Source organism: Populus euphratica, unplaced genomic scaffold (assembly GCF_000495115.2).
Source record: "Populus euphratica unplaced genomic scaffold, PopEup_1.0 scaffold49.1, whole genome shotgun sequence".
Taxonomy (NCBI): domain Eukaryota; kingdom Viridiplantae; phylum Streptophyta; class Magnoliopsida; order Malpighiales; family Salicaceae; genus Populus; species Populus euphratica.
This window is the reverse complement of record NW_011499875.1, coordinates 388,216-405,093: the sequence shown is the minus strand read 5'-3', so window position 1 is coordinate 405,093 and position 16,878 is coordinate 388,216. Positions and strand designations below refer to the sequence as shown.

The 16,878-nt window shown below is 34.4% G+C and overlaps 2 protein-coding genes across 2 annotated transcripts in view; both read right to left on the bottom strand.

The window, feature by feature from the left end:
* Window positions 1-2,994, bottom strand: part of LOC105128168 (protein MOS2-like) — a 5,932-nt gene extending 2,938 nt beyond the window's left edge. The window contains exon 1 of the mRNA XM_011029712.1: window positions 1,493-2,994. Within this exon, the coding sequence (XP_011028014.1) occupies window positions 1,501-2,871 (1,371 nt within the window). The 5' untranslated portion in view covers window positions 2,872-2,994 and the 3' untranslated portion in view covers window positions 1,493-1,500. The remainder of the gene's footprint in view (window positions 1-1,492) is intronic.
* Window positions 2,995-5,082: 2,088 nt separating this feature from the next.
* RECQL2 (RECQ helicase L2) lies at window positions 5,083-16,137 on the bottom strand. The gene is made up of 19 exons (XM_011029711.1): window positions 15,592-16,137; window positions 15,007-15,153; window positions 14,674-14,889; window positions 13,697-13,801; window positions 13,487-13,591; window positions 13,284-13,406; window positions 12,642-12,730; window positions 12,080-12,116; window positions 11,962-11,995; window positions 11,789-11,841; window positions 11,640-11,717; window positions 11,480-11,545; window positions 10,703-10,769; window positions 10,558-10,611; window positions 8,839-8,943; window positions 7,352-7,416; window positions 6,859-6,937; window positions 6,373-6,593; window positions 5,083-5,832 (listed from the first exon to the last, which is right to left on the bottom strand). The coding sequence occupies exons 1-19, from the start codon at window positions 15,889-15,891 to the stop codon at window positions 5,635-5,637; spliced, it is 2,142 nt and encodes a 713-aa protein (XP_011028013.1). The 5' UTR covers window positions 15,892-16,137; the 3' UTR covers window positions 5,083-5,634.
* Between the last annotated feature and the right edge of the window lie 741 nt (window positions 16,138-16,878).

Genomic DNA, 16,878 nt, shown 5'->3' with positions numbered 1-16,878 from the left:
CCAAACACTGGAAAGTGTTTTCCAACTTATTTTTCATTACACTACTAAACATCAAAAAATAGTTCACTTTTCCATAATTCACTTTCCATAAGGAAACAACTTTCCTACAAACAAACAAGGCCTGATTGATTTAGGATTCTTTTTTATATTTGGTTTAGAACTTTTTTATTATTTTTCTAGCTTTGTTTATGATATTTTTTCTAGTTTATAAAAAAGACTAGAAAAGTTGTAATATTGAGTTTTGGTTAGAAAAAATATTGAGTAATAAAATTTAGAATTAGGGTTTATGGTATGGTAACTCTATTAGGTAGAATTTTGCGTTGTTTTGTGCTTGTTGTTTTTCTTATGTTTTTTCCATTTTGTGTCATAGAAGGTGAGGGTCAACAAGGAAGAGTACAAGATCCTTAAGCGGGAATACAAAAGGTACCATGACCTCTACCAAAAACAAGAACCATGTCATGAACCTCATTAGGTGCAGGCAGCAATACAAGGAAAGACAATGAGAAGAAGAAGAAGAGAGAGAGTGTGACAATACAAGGAAAGGTAGAGGAAGCTCAAATGGAAGAAGCAGCGAATAGGAGGAGGAACAAAGACATAAACAATTTTTTGTTCTCTTTCTTATAACAGAATTTTTTTTTAAAAAAAAAAAGATAGCATGTTATTCATGTCCAATATGGACATATGCCACGCTACCATCATGACAATACACATCCTTTACCGGTTTCATAAGATAATGGTCACTAACGATTATGGACAGAATAATAGAAGGATCCAAATAATCAGATTAGTAGTAGAGAGACCCAACTAATTAAACCCCATAGTAAAGGATATCAGACACAATTAACCCCTCTACATTTTGGTAAGGTGTAACCCCAATAATCTTATTTTTTACTCCGGATAATTTGCAAATCCCCTAACATCTTATCTTGTCTGAAATTCTCCTACCCTAACAATAATTTGCAGTGGCCTAACCTATATGATTAGAAGCCGAGAATAACTCTAAAGCCCGATTTCATCAGTTTTGCACAAACTTTGAAACTTAAGCAAGAAAATGCATTTGGCTGGCCAATGAAAAAACTAAAGATAGCCCCAGTGAACACTACAAGGATTCAATATTTGGCAAATATATATTACCAAGAAACTGAAAATAATCCAAACAAGAGTTTGCTAAAAAGCAATTTATGATCTTCAAACTTGAGATTCGAAAGCATTTTAGACTAGAAAGAGTTTGTCTAAAAAGCAATTTTATTCACATATGATGAAATTTTTATTTCATGTCCAAATTCATCAGACTTCAACATGAACTGTGCATGTGAAAATAGAGAAACACGACTGAAAAATGATTTATTACCTAAAGTATCAACTGAAGCAACAATATCAATTCAAATAACATTAGACCCATAAAATTCCTTAAAGCATCCGAATAGATACACATTTATCATCATAAGCAATCAAGACAAACTATTCATGTAAATGGGTCTGCAATGCTCACCAAGAGAATCAATAACCAATGTAGCTGGGATCTCCAACATACTCAGCAATTTGCTCGAGTTTGACATTAAGCAACTCATGGCTACCAGAATCCTGCACAACACCAACCTCTCTGTCCATGTCCCTTTGAACCAAATTCCCATAAGCTCCTTTATGCCTTCCATAAAGAACAAGAACCGGACCCCCACGTCGTGGCAATGCAGTCTCTAGAGCATCCTGATCCACACTTTGCACCAACTCTCTACTCGCATCCATACTTATATCACACTTGTAAGGCCCAACCACATCTACCACCTCCCCTTTCTTCAAATACAATTTCCCCCCTTTCAAGTCCTTACTAATTATCCTAACCCGAATATGCCTCCTAAGCCACTGAACTCCTCTCTCTTTACCAACATTACCATTCCCCATCTTCAAGCTTTCTCTACTCTCTACATTCCGCTTATTAACGTGCCGTTGTTCCCTATCCCCATCACTTGGTTTCTTCTCTTCTATACTCTTTAACTCCTTCAAGCACCTCTCCTCTTCTCTCGACCCCAATTCTGCAACATCAGAAACCCGGACTTTCACTCTCTCCCCACTCTTTTCTACCCTCAAAGCAATTGAATCCGAACCCAATCTCTCCACAACCGTACCTTTTAACCCCAAATTTTCCTTTTTACCACTAATAACTCTAACTTCTTTACCCAAAAAAAGCCCATCTTTACTACTTTCTCTTTGTTTCTCTTTAACATTAACACTACCACTACCATTAACATTACTATTACTGCTACTGCTCTTACTATTTTTAGAATCATGTGAGGCAGCAAGAAAGCCCAAACCTTCTTTATCAGTTCTTTTCGTGTACTGCTTGACTTGAACATCTTCCTTAGAATTCTTACCAACACCTCTCCCTTCATGCCAACCATAACCCTTAAGCAACGCTTTCGCAAAATCCTCAACCGGCATTTCTTCAAACTCCTCAAACCCTCTATCTTCGGGCAACCTCTTCAGATCATACCTCAATTTCTCCAACAGCACGTCCTCGGTTCTGGCATCTTGGGTTGGCGTGGTGGTGGAGTGGCGGAGATTGAGACCGAAGGAAATGGAATCGGAGGCGGCGGTGGCGGGATCGGAGGAGAGGGTTTCGACTTCGAAACGGAGGTCGGCGGAGGAATCATCATGGTGGAGAGGGAGGTGGATGTTTTTCATTTTCTTGTGGGGTTGGTAATCGTTTTGAATAGGTAGGATAATTGGGGTGTGAGCGTTTTGAGGGAGTAGGTTTTTTGAGGGATCGAATTCGGTGAGATATTGTTTGGAGGTGTCATTGTCTGGCTGATCTGAGACTGGTTTAGGTTTTGATTTGGATTTTGATGGGATTGAGAAGGATAGCTTCTTCATGCTTCTTCAATTATTATTATTACAAACTATTTGTTTAGGAGGAAGAGGACGACGACGCAGACAGGGAGATCGAATGCCTTTACCCTGGCTAGTATCTTCCTGTTCCTGGAAGATTCAATCGATAAATAAGAGAAATTATTGAAAAATTTCTCAAAACAAAAATTCATCTTGGGCCGGATTGTTTCACCTTTGGGCTCGTCTTCACGATAAATGCTGCCTGTCAAACATTCTTTTTTTTTTACTTTCAGAACATAATCTCCACGATAAATGGCATGTGAAATTTAAAAATAAATATTTTTTTAAATATTAATAATTTTATTTAAAATAATAAAAAATAAATTATGTAATTTATTTTTCAACCAATCTAATATTAAAAAAAAATAAAAATCAATGAATTAGAAAAAATTATATCTATTTAATGAATAAACCCATCAAATCTATAAATCAGGTTACTCAGACTAGCATGTCAAACTTGTAAATTGGGTTATGAAATTTAACGGAATTATAATTTTTGAAAAAAATGTTATTATTACTACAATTATTATCACTATTAATAGTATTATTAATTTATTATTGATTTCATCATCATTATTAACATTGTCACAATTATTATTGTTATTGTTGTTGTTTTTATTATTATTAGTATTATTATCATTATTAGTATTATTATTAGTAATATTATCACTCACTATTATTTTAACAAAACTTAATTTGAAAGATAAATTAAAAATCATAAGAACTTTGGGGGGAAAAAATGAAAGCAAAGATCAATTTCCAACAAACTCAATTAAAAAAAATTAATGTTAAAAAATTATAGTAAAAAGATTGATGACAACCCGAGTTAACTTTTTAAACTTGTAACCTTAATAAGACACCTTTTAATTTTGAATAGATCAATGTGAAATCTAAAAAGATAAAAAAAAAAACATTAAAAAAAAATTATTAAAGCCCACCACTACTCCTCAGTTAACATGCATCGCCTCATCAAAAAGGTCTTATGCACCATTTCCAATGCCATCAAGAATGGTGGTGTTCAGCACTTGAGGGTTTAGCTCAGTGGTCAATTGCAAGGTTTACCTTACGACTGTCCCGAGTTCGATCCTCTTTGTGCACCTGTCTACCATCCCCACAGTATCTTACTTGCCTACTGAGCTTGCAGGATGTTCAGTAAGCCGTGGGATTAGTGGTGGTGCGCGCAAACTAACCTAGACACCCACGTAAATAACAAAAAAAAAAAAGAATGATGGTGTTTAACCACCAAATAAAATCATATGTTCAATTTTAGATTATTAACACTTAATTATTGTAATTTAACTATTTTTTTTTAATAAACTAAACATTAACTCAGTATCAAAATATTTCCTTGATATTGCAAGAACCTAGCATCCAAACAACCAAAATGAACTACTAAATAAAACGATAAATACAAATAATGTGAATGGATAAAAAAAATTATAAGAAAGTTGAGTAACTGGAAAAAAAAATGAACATGAGCTTTTTTCTTAGTTATACAAATTAGTACTTAATATTAAAAAATTAAAAATTAAAAATTTGTTTAATCTTCAAATTTAATCCCGAAATTCTAATTTTTTTAAATTAATGAAAGCATTTTTACTTTGATTTTTTCTCATTTCATCATTTTTTTAAATTAATGAAAGCATTTTTACTTTGATTTCTTCTCATTTCATCATAAATATATTATTTTTCAATAATTATTTTCTATAATTTAGACGGATTGATGGACACAGTAAAAACTAAATGAATTTAAATAGACATACCCATTGAAAAAGTAAAAACTTTGGTTTCCAAGAATATCACATCTATTGTCACAATTTTAACCAAGATTAATATTTTACTTGTAGGGACTTAATTGAAAACAAGTTTAAGAAATAAATTACATTTATTGTAAAATAGGAGAATAAAAAACTTCACTTAAGAGCTTATTTGCAAAATAAAATAAAATATAAGAATCAAGATAAAAAATTTGCAAAACTTTAGGAACCAAAATATATATCAACAAAATATTACATGATATGAGCAGGTAGCTAACAATTATATTATGTAAAAAGATGATATAAATAAAGAAAACAGGAAGATATCCTTTAAACACAAAACAAAAGTAGAAAGACAGGAACAAACCATTAAAATTTCAAAATTAGATACCCAGTTTTGCATGTGTGATGAGTAAAGAAATGGATCAATTTTTCTACAGACAAATAAAGGAAGCCTACATGTTCCATCTGTGTATCCAAAACAATGGGACGAATGATGACTTGTCACGAAATAAATTAACAAAAATGCAATGGATATCTTGGAACTCCAGATCTTCAAGAAAAAAAATTACAATAGATCCAACACCTGCCCTAGCTTTTACTGGATACTTTTACTTCTTCATCAGTATCTAAATACAATCACCATCCCAATGGTGATCACACACTTGTAATTAGCCGTTCCTTACCACTAACTAAATCAGAGTGTTGGGACTGCTACAGAGAAGTGTAACCAAAATATCTAGTTCTCCCAAAGATTTGGTCAGATTCAAAATTGTGTATGAATAAGAAATTTTCTGCAACCCCATCTCTTTCTCCCTGACCACCAAGCATCATCATAAGGGTAGATAAAAATCCCTAGGCTACTTCATCGACCAAACAAAATATTGAAACAAACCATGAACACAACCAAGTCTGCATCATGGTTAGGGTGGTCTTTCTGAAGGGCTCATGGTGAAAGTAAGGAGTACTTCAAGAAGCATCAGACGAACCTTTATAATTCCTCATCACTGCTCTCGATAACAACAATACCCTTTCTTGTCTTTAACCTCTTGCTAGCTCTATTCCCGCTTCCTTCTTCCTCATTCAACATGCCATTATCAGGCGGCTCAGAGCCAGTGTACTTCTTGATCTCATCTAGAATTTTACTCCCATACTTTTCTGTCTTTAGCTTTCCAATTATCTTCTCCAACTGCAAAGAAGAACAGATACAATAAACTTATCAGGTTGATGAGGCTAGCTTGGGCTGTACTACAATTGAAATGTTGTGGCAAGCATTGATCAGTTAGGAAGTTGCAATTCTTTTGGACTATTCTGAGAATGACAAGCCATCGCAGGCACAAGATCTGTTATAGATATTGCCTGAAGTTCCTTTAAGGCTGCCTAAAATGAATAGTTCATGATTGGTTGGATCATACATCTGGCAGTGATTACAGTGCATTTTACATGCAGGGGTTTTGGTGGCTCTTTGCACATGAGCCTGTGCATGAATGTATTGAGCAGGAGCATCAAGAATTACAGCTGGCCAGAAGTCAACATCATCCAATTAGAGAGTGCTAGCTCTCGTAAACAAACAAGATCAGTTTTTTCCAATATATAATTAAAGTTTTGTAATCAATGGAGTGCTGCAGCTGAAGCACTACGAGGAATGACAAACTGGAATGATATTCCAACCAGCTCCATGCCAAGGGTAAATACTCAATAGTAACATATCAACATGGTAGGGACTTGCCTCTTGTGCTGAACTTGGTTTCTGGGAACTTATCATGCTCATCTGCTGGCTAGACAAGACAGAATGGGGAAATATTCCACCATGACCTGAAGAGAGTTTCTCCCGCAACTCATCAAGTTTCAACTCCAAACCTGAAAATGCAAGGCTGTGCTTTGCTGATTTCATGCTATCACCCTTATTCTTCTGTTTGCTAGAGATCTCAAGCTTAACTATCTTCTTGCCTGTATGCAAAATGACAGGTATCAACATTACATCAATTACATACTCACGGCCTTACTGCTAAGGGAGACTGTACAAGCCTACATGGAATTCGTCAATTACATACTCACATACTCACGGCCTTACTGCTGAGGGAGACTGTACAAGCCTACATGGAATTCCAAAATTTCTCAACACTTGTATTGAACAGGAAACGACATAATAGAAATAAGCTCCAAAAATATGCAGGCCAGATTATATAATTAAGTAACTGATTTAGAACCGTACCTTGCAGCACCTGATTTGCCAATGGACCTATTGTCACATAAGCATTTGTAGCATAGGCTGTATGTTGAAATTCTTCTTTCTACATAAACAAAGACAGAGACAAAAATTGGCAAAGCCGATATCATGCCAGCGATATTTGTGCTTGACATAAACTTCAATAACAATCTAAGATATGAACAGAGACAGAGACAAAAATTGGCAAAGCCTTTTAAGGTTGATATAACATTGCAAAAAGAGTAGACATGAAAACACAATATCATGCCAGCGATATTTGTGCTCGACATAAACTTCAATAACAATCTAAGATATGAAACAAATGATGTTTCTTTCTTCCCTCAATTTTTTTTTTTTTTGAGCATATTTACTTTTCACTTAACAATCTAGACATTGCACGTATTTTCAGTGTCACAAGTGACTCAGCAACCAATTCAAACAATATTATTATGCACCAGCTTGCTTTACGTACTCAAAGTTAAAGCATACAGGTACTTACAAAAACAAAGTCAAGTATAAGCTGTATGACAAGCTGTTCCATTTCCTCCTTCTTTATGTTAGAACCTGGGGATTAATTCATACAGAAATCAAAATAAATTTATGCAAACGCATTATGCTTATCAGATTTCAAATGCACTTGAAGAATAAACATAAAAGTTAGAGCAGTGTCAGATGACCATAACAGGTAAGAAACAATTGCAATAATTATCCAACCAAATAAGAAAGGTAGATTCTAATTGCATTTAATGCCTGGGCATCATACATCACTACAACAGTTACATCTTATTTCTCCATTAAGTGATTTTTCACTTTCAAGCTGTAACAAGAGGTAAATACATCAGGCTTTGATTTTGTAAAATCTGACTTCTTCTTGTTTATGTAGAATCAGGCTCTGACTTGATTTAAATCATTTTTCTCTGATTTGATTTAAATCATTTTTACTTTTCCTTCTTGAACTTTCTTTATTTCTGCAAACCAAACCTAAAATTTCAAACAATACCACTTGATGCCCCTTTAAACAACATACAGTAATCAAGGTTCTTGGAAAGTACATAAAGATGTAGATAAGGGATGCCAAGTGATATCAACAAGCTGATGGTTCCACAACGATGCCATATCTTTGTCATATACACACTGTTTTGGGCATGTTATAAAATAAAGGGGAATTTATATGAAACAAAAGCCCCAAAAAATATTCAACATTTTGATACATGTCCAGATTCCAACAACAAAATTTTAAAACTAAAAGATTTGTTTCGTTGGCGGATCTGTTAATTTGCCTCGAGTGATTGTTTCAAGGACAGTTTTTGATAGTTGTCGATAATTTTATGCCTGGACATTTCTGCCACAACTACATGCTAGTTTACATATTGTCCACCTGCCCCTATGCACACATTGCCAACCATCAGGTACCAGAAAAGCAGTCGCATAAGGTGCATACAGCACGTGTCTATTGTCATAAGAGCTTAATAAAGTACATACAAAATTGACTTTAGCATTACCTTGTAGGCAGATAAACTTGGACCAGGGATCAGGATTTGCTCAATTTAAGCATGTTCAATGATTAGACTTAACTGAATTCCAGCATATTTATCATATCCATCGCACTCAAACCATCATAATGTGAGCAAGTACAAACATATGTGCGCTTGTGGATACAGAAATGTGTAGAGAATTCAGTATGGCAGGGCATCAAGCCTGATGATGAAGTCTCATGCCATGTTAACAAGGAAGAAATTCCAAAGACTTTCAGCATTAATTACTTTTCATAAGATTCCAACTTTTGGATCAGGGCATTCTCACTGCTGTAAATTAATGACTTAATCATTAGTGTGAGATAAACATAAATCAGTGAAACTCTCTCTGAAAATATTCTGCTGGTAAAATAACGATACTTTGTTTGTTGAAATCATTTTTACTGAAAATAATGATACTTTTAAGTTTGTTGAAATCATTTTTACTGAAAATAAATTCCATAGGACAAACCTAGTTCCTTCTTATTTTTCATTTTGTCCACTAATTGCAACATTGTCAGCCTCTGATCTTTCTCTTGCGTATCTTGCAGCAATGAAACCATAACTTTTGCATGACCTGTGCAGAAGTAGTCACAGTCAGTAAATTAGTTATTTGGTACATTTGGTTACCAAAAAAAGTTATTTGCTTTATTGAATATGTTATATTCAATGATGAAAGCTAAACAAAATGAATGGCAAAACAAGATATCCATATTCTGACAATAATAGGCCATATTCGTACCCTTTTACTGATGAAATCTGACACAATTACCTGATCATATTGAATAATCATTGATGATAAAAACTGCTGCCTAAATCTTATGATACTCCTAACTATTAGGAGAAAATGGGCGAAACTCAACTAATTTCAAACCAGAATCTTAACTACCGAAATTTCTCCTCCTAGCTGTTTCTTTGTTTCAAAGGTTTTGAAATATTGTGCTTCAGCCAAGTCTTCAGGTCAATAACTGACTTCCATGTTATCTGTGTTAGTACCATGAAGATGAGGAAACCTATTTGGAAATATCTCTGGTGTATAGCTCTTTCCAAACATTCTCTTACAGTTTCCCCTGGCATCTCTAGAAACCCTAACCTGGAACAGGTAAACGAACCAATGATGACCTATCCCTCTAAATCCAATCCTCTCACGTTAAATATAACAGTGAGCACCCAGCACTCAAGTAAGCTATGGCAGTAAGAAGCCAGACTTCTAAAGAGTACACTGAACGAACATAACCATTAACCTACTACTGATGCATCAAAGAAGGTCCTTACCTCGAAGGCCTTTCTAACTGGCAACTTCCTACAATGCATCCTTACCTTAGCTTATTAATATGCATCCTTACAAACAAAAAAACCACAGGGAGCACCAACTGCCTGTTACTTCTGATCTTCAACAACTCCATTAACTCCAGATTCCAGTGCCATCCATGATGCCAAAACATATAGCAGGCAATAGCTGAGCTTTTGTTTATTTAAGAGAAGAGCAACTCCAAAAAGTGCAACTCTTCAGGTGTTAGAGGCATTAGCTGCACTTTTGTTTATTTAAGAACAAGTGCAACTCCAAAATACCTTAAGAGTTCCACTTTCTGCCAATCAATACTTCATCTAAAACACCTCAAGAATTTTTTGCCCCTATATAAATACAAGGCCAAAATAACACCAACCTACCTTGATCCATCTTGAAAATGTTTAGCAGTAAACTCTTCCCATCAACTCATAGTAAATTAACTCTAGAAGGTCCTGCTAACTTCTTTCTTCTCCATTCTAACCTCATTAGGATTGGATTCAAAGACCATAAAGAGATTCCAACAACATGGTAAACAATAAAAATGGAGAAATTGACTTGTATAGGTGTATGTTCATGTTTGCATGTAACTACAGTTCAAGATAAGCACATCGCCATTGGCCTCAAGAGGTTAAATATTAGGTTTCAATAACCTGGTAATGCATTGAATTGGAGCTGTATGAGTTCAGTCCTTCAGTGCCAAGTAAAATCATCTCAGGCACAACATATAATGTCATATAAGTTAAAATGTAATATAAAGGGCAGAAACAACACAAGAAGGAACCAGGAACCGTATTAGAAACTATCCAAGGAAAATGTTAGAAAATAACTACCACATAAAATTCAGTTGAACAATTTTATCTAACAACAAAATTCAATTGAACAATAATCAAAGAAACTTACGAGATACATCAACTTCTATAACTTCACTAAGAAAAGCACAATTATCACACATCCCTGAAGAGCACAAAGTTGAAGAATCAAAGTCACCAAAAAACATCAACAGCAGAACATGAAGATATTAGTCACAAACAGCAACAATTACTACCATTGCAGTCTTGTAATGGCTCAGCAAAATGTCGGAAAAAGGCATTTCGACGACATTGTCTTTTAGACTGCAAAAAATTAAAAATGCCAATACAAGTTCAGATGTGAAGCACATTCCAATAGCAAATTCTATATATAATGACCAATTCAAAATATCTTGGGAATGTCAATGCATATTAGATGTACGCAGTCAATCAGTGTCAAGGCACACTCAATTATGTGTGTCAAGGCACATGCATAATGTCTAGTTACCATCTATCCAGATCTCCTTGTGCAAGTTAACATGGTCTATTAGTAGTGGAAGCACATGCAACTTTTTTCACATTGTTCTATTGCTAGGAGCATGCAGAATATTCATTTCAGTGTTTCTATTGAGCAATAGGTTGCCTCAACAGTTGAGGAGGATTTATTGCTCATTTAATTCACAGGTTTAGGAAGGAAAAACAAAAAACTTCTGTGAAGATGTGTTATGAAGGTAGCCAATCAAGACTTGTGTTTGGCTGGAGTGGAATGCTATAAAACTTTCAAGAATCAGTTTATCACCGATTTTTTCTCCATCAGCTAGAGTGATAATGATACCTTTTACTGCTTTGAGGGTTTCGACTTTGGATGCTTTTAGAAGTGTTTCTCAATTTAGGGAGTTGGTGAGCACTTTTATATTTTTCACTTTAATTAGGCTCTTTCATCCAAGAGAATGCCCTCCTATTATTTGAACACCATTACTTTCAACATAAAATTTCTTCCTCAATCAACCAAAAAAATAATAGCAACGACGTACCTGACAGTATCTTACTATGCCATATAAATTCTGCAATCCAGAATTCTCATAGAAAACCATCGAACTCTGCTCAGAAAGTACCAGATTTCACTTTTGCTTTATTGCATGTTGAAATGCTATAGAAATTAGCATTGTAAGAGGGGAATGAAACAAAAATTACCTGCCTGGGAACATCAGCAGGCCTATAAAAGAGCACACATTCAGAAGGCAGCCCATCTCGTCCAGCTCGACCGCTTTCCTGCAGTAACAGAAGTTATAGAAGAGCACTCTGGGGAAAAAAAGACTGGCTTACCAGGTAAGAGAACAAACCTGGTAATATGTTTCCATTGATTTACTCAGGCTGTGATGGATGACAAACCTAACTACAAGGAGCTATTGTGTATTAAATTTAATGTGTATGTATATCTCTACCTAGAGTTGCAAAAGTAGACATCAGAACACAGACAAAACAGGTAAATTTGTTCTAATATAATAATAACCACCATCTGGTTTGTTGATTCCCATTCCAAATGCGACCTGATGCACAAGCAAAGTAATAAAATTTAAAAGAAAGTGCTGGTATTGTACCAATAAAATAATGATAACTGCAATGACACATACTGTACCAACAATGACTTGCAGCTTGTTTTTGCTCCACCTGTGACATGAAACCACATAAACACTTAATGAATGAAAATAGAGAACAGACAGTAAGACATTGGGAAGATGCACGAAGTCTACAGTAATCTGGTTACTTTTGTTGGAAAGAAATGCCCTGATAATTTTAATAAAAAAAATTCTATGCAAGGGAAAAAATAGCAAGAAGATATGCAGTTATTTTTATAATAAGTCTAGACTGATATAGTATTCTGTATCTAGAGTCTCCAAGAGACTTCTTCGGTTAAAACTAGCAGGACCAGAAACTACTGCATTAGAATTTTTTTCCTTCACCTTGGAGTATGTTTCATCCTCACAATTTGTATTAATTGTCTATTTCTTCACAAAATATCTATTCCACATGAAAAAACTTAAGAAACAAAAAAAAGAAGAAAGTAGAAGCAAGTTATGAAACCCAGAAAAGTAAAAATTCTTCTTCGCAAAAATTATTGTGTAGTGAATGGAAACACGCTAGTGCCATTTCACACAATACCAGTGACTAATAACATCAGAATAATGACTTTACCACATATGAACTTTCTCACGAGCATTTACATCCATATCTGCATGGTAATAATCAGCTGAAATTCCTCTCTCGCGTAACTCTGCTGCAACCTACAGCTCTTAACAGAATGAGAAAAGGATAAATTTTTATAGCAATTCTAGGGAAGGGATGCTAGCATGTTATTTACCATTAGTATTATAATTTTTTTTTCACAATACCTTACATTAACAATATCAATCTAATGCAAACAGAGGGCTTTACCATGTTCTGATAAAAAAGTACAGTTGAATAATAGAAGGGATCAGAGCCTATGAATAGAAGAGAGACAATATGAAAATAAAAAAGAAATTTCAACGCTAAAGTCCTCATGCACTTAAGTCAAGTGATGACAAAAGCATGCAGAAGATAGGTTGCTAACAATCATATGATTTACATCAAAAGTTTCAGTTGAGCAAAGGCTCCAATAGCTTCTCTGTTTTTACGTAGTTATCTGGAAATACACTTCTTTCAGCGTTGTGTAACAATTGATATAATAATAGTAACACGACAAACACAGTTAAATTAGCAGCATAGATCATTCCGACACCACTACCCACCCACAGAATAACTCACAGGCAATATTTACACCACCAAAACAAGGAGCACTGAATACAAAAGGCAGACCTGTTCGCATTCTTTTCTTGAGAAGCAGTACACTATCCCAGATTCACTGTTTGAATAAGATTCTTGAATGAAATCAGCAATTTCATCAACAACCACCTTACCAACAGATGACTTGCTCCGTACCTAAAAAAGTACAGAGTTTTTATTGTGGCTCCCATTCTTAAGCCATTAAGAGTATAAATGAAGTTAAGCATCAACTATACCGTGTAGAAAAGGTTTGGCCTATTAACCGTACTGACAAATTTAACACATTTTGGAATGCGCAGCATCTCCATTACATCATACTGAACTTTCTGTGTGGCAGTTGCCTGCAAACCAGATACCAAAGTAACAGTGATTACTTTTATATTGTAAACTATAATATGACATATTCCAAATTTATTGTCTTATTAGTAAAGATAGTGAAAACATACAGTCAAAGCCACCAAGGGAACATTGGAAAACTGAGTCTTGAGTATACTGAGGCTCTTGTAGTCAGGCCGAAAGTCATGACCCCACTGACTGCAGCAATGGGCCTCCTGCAAAGTATCTCAAATAATCAAAGACAAATGCTTGCAGAATTTTCCATATGGATGCCTAGACATTTACCACACAAATTATTAGTATTATGAAAATCTTCGGTTATGTAAAAGCAATCAGACATTAATTCCATGAACAGCGGGTACAACACATCTGTATACAAATCTGGTTACTTTCTGGAGCTTTTCAGAAATAAATTTTCAAAAAGCAGTCAGCTACAGCTGGCAAATTAATTCAACTGCAGAGAATACTAACAAATGTCTAAGGAGAGCAATTTAGTTTTTACCAATTTCTTTCCATATGACTGGCATTTAGTTCTAAATCAAACTGCTTGCAGTAAGAACTTCTACTCAGAGAAACAGATGATCTTCTTCAGTAGATTCTCAAAAAAAAAAAGACTATGTAGTCTGCTTAGATGGTACAATGATTTCTTATTTTCATTTTTTATAAGAAATCTTGTTAAATACTGACAGATTCAACAAAAGTTTGGTAATTTTTTCTCAACTAAGCAGTTCCTTTATTCCTTGGACCACCTGGGTCCTGATTCCAGGCGCTGAGAAAGCTTCCATTGAAGTAAGCACTGAGGTTACAAAGCACGTGGGACTTCTATGATCATGTTGCAAGGAAAGGTACGTGAATCACCAAACGTGTTGTCATGTACACGCGCTTTCCCAGAACCACAACATCCAGGTCACATTTTCAAATCAAATATTTTGACTAAATAATTAGATCCAATTTTTGTAACAACAAAACTAAGTTTAGGAAAAATATTTCAGCAAACCTCAGCTGATGTTCAGTAGGGTAATGGTTGATATGGTCATGTCTTATGGAAGTAAAAGTGAAAGCAAAAGGCAAAAAATAATAAACTCACATCAATTGAAATTAGTGAGAGATGCCCCGCATTATGGCATTTTTCAAGTTTTGACATGAATCTTTTGCTCTTTGATATCTTTTCTGGTGTGACATACAAGATCTTAAGCTCACCCTCACCCTTTTCAAGGGCCTTGTATATGAACTTCTCATTTTCCTTGCTAGTGGTCGATGTCAACATGAAAGCCGGAATGCCTAAAGCAGTCAAACCCATAACCTGAATCATCAATTGTTGTCCAAAGAAGCCAATTCAAGTTACAGAAAAAGCATATAGAAAGCACATTGTTCAATTGAATAAATAAAAAAACAGAACAGAACAAATGAAAGAAAGAACCTGATCTTGGATCAAAGAGAGTAAAGGACTGATAACGAGGGCCACGCCATCACGAAGAATAGCTGGCAGCTGGTAGCAAAGGCTCTTACCACCACCTGCAGCCATGATCACTAGAACATCTCTTCCGCTCATGATAGCATTTATGATCTGGTTGGGTTTAAGCTTTTTGTTAGCAAATTCATAAAAGAAGTTAATCATGAGACTGAAACCAGACATTCCTTTGCATTGGCAAATTTTGCTTGTGATAAACAAACATATTAATAATCCATTAAACACAAAACGCCTAGACTCCTCTCAAATCCTAACCCTGATCCAATTTCCGTTAGTGAATTTATAAAAACAGAAAAAAAAAAATTCACCTTTCCTACCGTGCATCTATAAAAACAAAAGCGTGTCCACCTTTCCCAAAGAAAGAAAACATGAAAAGGAGCAATAGCCAGTTTGTGCTATGATATTGAGAAATGACTAATAGCACACAACAAGAGCATTAAAAGGGGTAATTTACAAACAGTACAAACTCTTTCGCAAGAAAAGGAAACTAAAACAAGATACTCGGAGAAGATAAAACTTGAATAGGTAGCTAACCTCCTTTTGATTTTGTCGATAAGAGGGTATGCCAAAAATATTAAGCCTGACATCATCAGCTTGAGAATCCCACTCAAATGAACCTGACCAGTCTTCCAAAGAAGAAGATCGAGAAGCATTTTCATTTGCAGAATTCCCAGTTCCAGATGCTCTATATGCTTCCAACAAAAACTTCAATTCAGATTGTCTCTCGTGCAACTTCTCTTGTCTTTCTAGCAATAACTTTATCTGGTCTTGCACATCTTCAATCTCTGTCTCTATGTTGAATAGCTCTTCTAATACATCCGCTTCAGTTTCCATTGGTTGCTTCTTTTGTCAGAAAGATCCAGTTAACAAATAAATTTGGTTTTGTTACAGGGACAACAGGGCATGGGGGACAGGTGAAAGGTCCTTACTCCTGCATGTGGTTTGGGCAGAATCCCAAATGGGGTAAGCCCAGATGTTTTCGTGTGTCGTCGTGAAAGCCCGACCCTTTATTCAATGTGTGCTCTGAGCTTCATCTTTTTTTTGTTTTTTTACTTTAGAAACTAACTAGCTCGTTGTTTGCGCTTGGACACGGGGTCAGATTATTTTTCTGAGCAACAAATGATATTTAGGTGGCTCAAACTTGTTCTTTTTTTAAAAAAAAAGGAAGTGACTTGATACATACCTGATTTGATTGTATAAATTAATTTTATTTTAATTATATTAAAGAAATTAAGAAATAGTAGTAGATTAATTAGAATTTAAAAGAAAAATTATTAGGATAAAAAATAAATAAATTATGTATCTCATGTCACAACCCATTAAATATAAAAAAATAAAACAGTGTAGGAAAATAATATAAAAAAACTAATTCCAATCAATCATAATTAACATGATAAATTTATAATCTAATTAATTAAATTCGAGCCAACTCTAGATATATCATCAAACTCATGGTTTATATTATAAAACTAGAATAACTTAGTGAAAAAAATAAAAAAAATAATAATTTTTTTTAATAAAAAATATATTAACTTCTTGAGTCCATGACCTTGGTTATTAGACTAAAAATATTCTATATAAAAAAAATATAAAGTCAAAATCTCATTCAATTAGATATTTAATGACAAATTGAAAAAAAAAACATTCAATCATACAATTCTTTTAATTTCTATTTTTTTCATTAGTTATTTTGTAAGAGTTCGTGGTTTTTAATTTCATCCTTCAATTCAAATTGTTGGTATTATATTTATCAATTTTATCCTTTTTTTCTTGATTTTTTTATAAAAATTATTATTCTTTTTAATTTCACCACTCAAGTTA